The 2,835-nt window shown below is 31.4% G+C and overlaps 1 protein-coding gene across 1 annotated transcript; it reads left to right on the top strand.

Moving 5' to 3' along the window:
* The first annotated feature begins 407 nt into the window (after nt 1-407).
* On the top strand, nt 408-2,425 carry LOC120255052 (protein ALTERED XYLOGLUCAN 4-like). Its single transcript, XM_039262960.1, has 3 exons — nt 408-432; nt 1,078-1,373; nt 1,880-2,425. Exons 1-3 carry the CDS (start codon nt 408-410, stop codon nt 2,423-2,425), a joined length of 867 nt encoding a protein of 288 aa, XP_039118894.1.
* The last annotated feature ends 410 nt before the right edge of the window (nt 2,426-2,835 follow it).

Genomic DNA, 2,835 nt, shown 5'->3' with positions numbered 1-2,835 from the left:
AAATTAAAGCATTATAGATAAGGTGGCAAAATTTACTATACTTCCCACATCACATTAATTGGTTAAAAGAAAAGGTAACCTACTTCATTAATCCTAATTAACAAATAACTTCATACAATTCTCAGACTATTAGTTAACTTACCTTGTTAATTGTTCTCTAACTCCCTTCTTGCTCAACTTAACTTCCATTTTTTCTAGTAACAACAATGAAGATGACATCCTCATCCTCTTCTTTGGCATCCAAAAACACTCCCAATATGTTCAAGAGTTCGAAACAAAGTAAAAAAGAGCTCCTCTTCTTTTGTTCATTGTTTATCACCGGAGGGATCATCATCTTGTGCCCCTCTTTTTATTCAAACACTTCCTTCTCTACGGTAAAAGAAAGTTTCAATGAGACTCTTTCAGATATGATACTGAAACATCCTTCAAATGGTAAGTAGGTATATGTTTTTTTACAACTTTGTTTGGATTTTCTTTTATAAAATATACAGTTTTAATATTTTTCTTAAAAGCCATAAACTTAAGGTCTATTTTACTTGAGATTTTCTATGCAAAATCACTTAATTTATATTAAGAACCCCTAGTTTATATTATATTTAAAATACCCCTTGCAGAATAGTTGAATGTTTTTGAACTAGCATGTTGTCATTCTTAGGACCTACCATGTGCTTCTAAAGAGTGTTTAGAGTAGTTCAAGGAGCAAAAATCTAACTTTAACTTGTTAATACAATTTTTTTAAAAAATTTTAACACAAAAACTTCTTATATAATGTTTTTTTTTGTTACCATCATTATTTATAGCAGTTCATTAATTTGATATTTTATTTCCCTTCCAAGTCAAAGATCGAAGATTAAAATATCTCTCAATAGTTGAGGGTTTGATTCCACGGCTTGTCACATTTAAAACACAAAAACACTTATACTAAAAAAACACTTTTAAAAACTAAAAAAAAAAAAAAAATCAATAGCATTAATTTAAAAAAAACACATGCTAGAATACTTCTCCATAAGCAGAGCACATCCAATTAATCATTGTGAGACTGTTATCTCTCTTGTACTAATTATGTTTGATCTTCAGTGGGTGCATTTAAAGAGGATTGTGATTATTCAAAAGGAAAATGGGTATGGGATACAGAAAGGAACATATACAACTCTAGTGAGTGGATTTGCCCCACAAGGCCAACAGGATACAACTGTGAAATGAATGGGAAGGACCTTGAATATTTGAATTGGAGATGGAAACCAGATGGTTGTGAGCTTCCTAAGTTTGAACCTTATAGCTTTCTTAACATCATCAGAGGAAAGACACTTGCCTTTGTTGGAGACTCTCTTTCCTTGAATCAACTGAATTCACTCCTTTGTCTTGTATCTCAGGTATGCTTACTATGTTGCCATATATAGACTAAATAACTAAATGAATAATTGTGCATAAGTTCATATGAAAATCATATTAATTTATTTTTATTCTAAACATTGTAAGTAAGCAAAACCATTATATGCATCTTGATCCAATTGCACATTAATTTGTAGACATAAATTCGAGCAAACTTTCATTATAACACAACAAGAAACAATCAAGTATTACAAAACATAATTCTAATTCAAGAATTTACATTTAATATTGAGTAGTGAGACTGCTAAAATATTCAATAGATTAATTAATAGATAGATTGTTCCTTTCTTTCAAATAATAAAAAAAAATTATATAGATCTAGACCGAGAATAAAATAATAAATAATATTAAAACAATAATAAAGTAATAACTTTAAAAACAATTAATCAAGAGTCTTCTTTACACCTCATGTTGTCATGTCTCATCACACATAATGTGATCATTATTGACCTTCATAAGAAATTTAATTTCCATCTTATTATTGCAGGTGGAGAAACCAATAGAAATATTGGATGAAATGATAGAGGGAAAATTCTTCACATGGTCCTTCCCACTCCATGATACAAAACTTAATTTTGTATGGTCAAGATTCCTTGTGGAAGCAAAACAAATAGTAGAAAAAGGAGAGCCAATAGATGTATATGAAGTGCAACTAGATAAGATCAACACAATGTTTGCAAACCTACTTCCCAAGTTCCATTACATTGTAATATCAAGTGGCAATTGGTGGTTCTCCAAAAAGATATACTTGTATGAAGGTGGCAAACTCATAGGGTGCATAAACTGTAAAGATGAGAAAAAACTAACAAAACATGAGACAAAGTTTGGATTGCAGAAGGCATTCAAAACAGTGTTCCAATACATAAGCAAGTGTGAAGAGTGCAAGGAGTTGTTCACTTTGTTGAGGACTTACTCACCTTCACACTTTGAGAAGGGTTCATGGTTTGATGGAGGGTATTGCAGAAGGAGTCATCCTTTGGAGAATGAGGAGAATGCTAAACAAAAGTTGAGGTCTCAATGGAAAAACTTGTGAGGAGTTTAGAGAAGTTCAGTTAGAAGAGTTGGGAAGAGTAAGAAGGAATGAAGAAGGTGGAAGGAAAAGGTATGGAGTTGTGGATGTTAGTAGAGCATCAATGCTGAGGGTTGATGCACATCCTGGTTTTTATTATAGCAATTTGGTGGGGAGAAATGTTACTGATTGTTTGCATTGGTGCATGCCAGGGCCTCCTGATATGTGGAATGAGATTTTATTGGAAATTCTCAAGAAAGATTCTATTAATTAATATTAATGTTATATGGTTGTTTTTAATATCCATCTTTGTACTACAATTATACATATCTTGTTAGAGTATTTTGACTTGAATTTTGTTTGATCTACTCCAAAAAATCGCAATGCAACATATGCAGTGCAACTTTAATTATGAGCATTTTTGAGGAGTCTAG

Source organism: Dioscorea cayenensis, unplaced genomic scaffold (genome assembly GCF_009730915.1).
Source record: "Dioscorea cayenensis subsp. rotundata cultivar TDr96_F1 unplaced genomic scaffold, TDr96_F1_v2_PseudoChromosome.rev07_lg8_w22 25.fasta BLBR01000807.1, whole genome shotgun sequence".
Classification (NCBI taxonomy): domain Eukaryota; kingdom Viridiplantae; phylum Streptophyta; class Magnoliopsida; order Dioscoreales; family Dioscoreaceae; genus Dioscorea; species Dioscorea cayenensis.
The sequence above is the reverse complement of the archived record's forward strand: the minus strand, read 5'-3'. Positions and strand labels throughout refer to the sequence as shown.

What these genes read in the sequence shown, in the direction of transcription:
- LOC120255052 (XM_039262960.1), top strand. Translation starts at nt 408, where the DNA reads ATGATACTGAAACATCCTTCAAATG. An exon ending in ACTGAAACATCCTTCAAATG is followed by an intron (nt 433 to 1,077) that starts GTAAGTAGGTAT and finishes TTTGATCTTCAG; the next exon opens with TGGGTGCATTTAAAGAGGAT. An exon ending in TCCTTTGTCTTGTATCTCAG is followed by an intron (nt 1,374 to 1,879) that starts GTATGCTTACTA and finishes TTATTATTGCAG; the next exon opens with GTGGAGAAACCAATAGAAAT.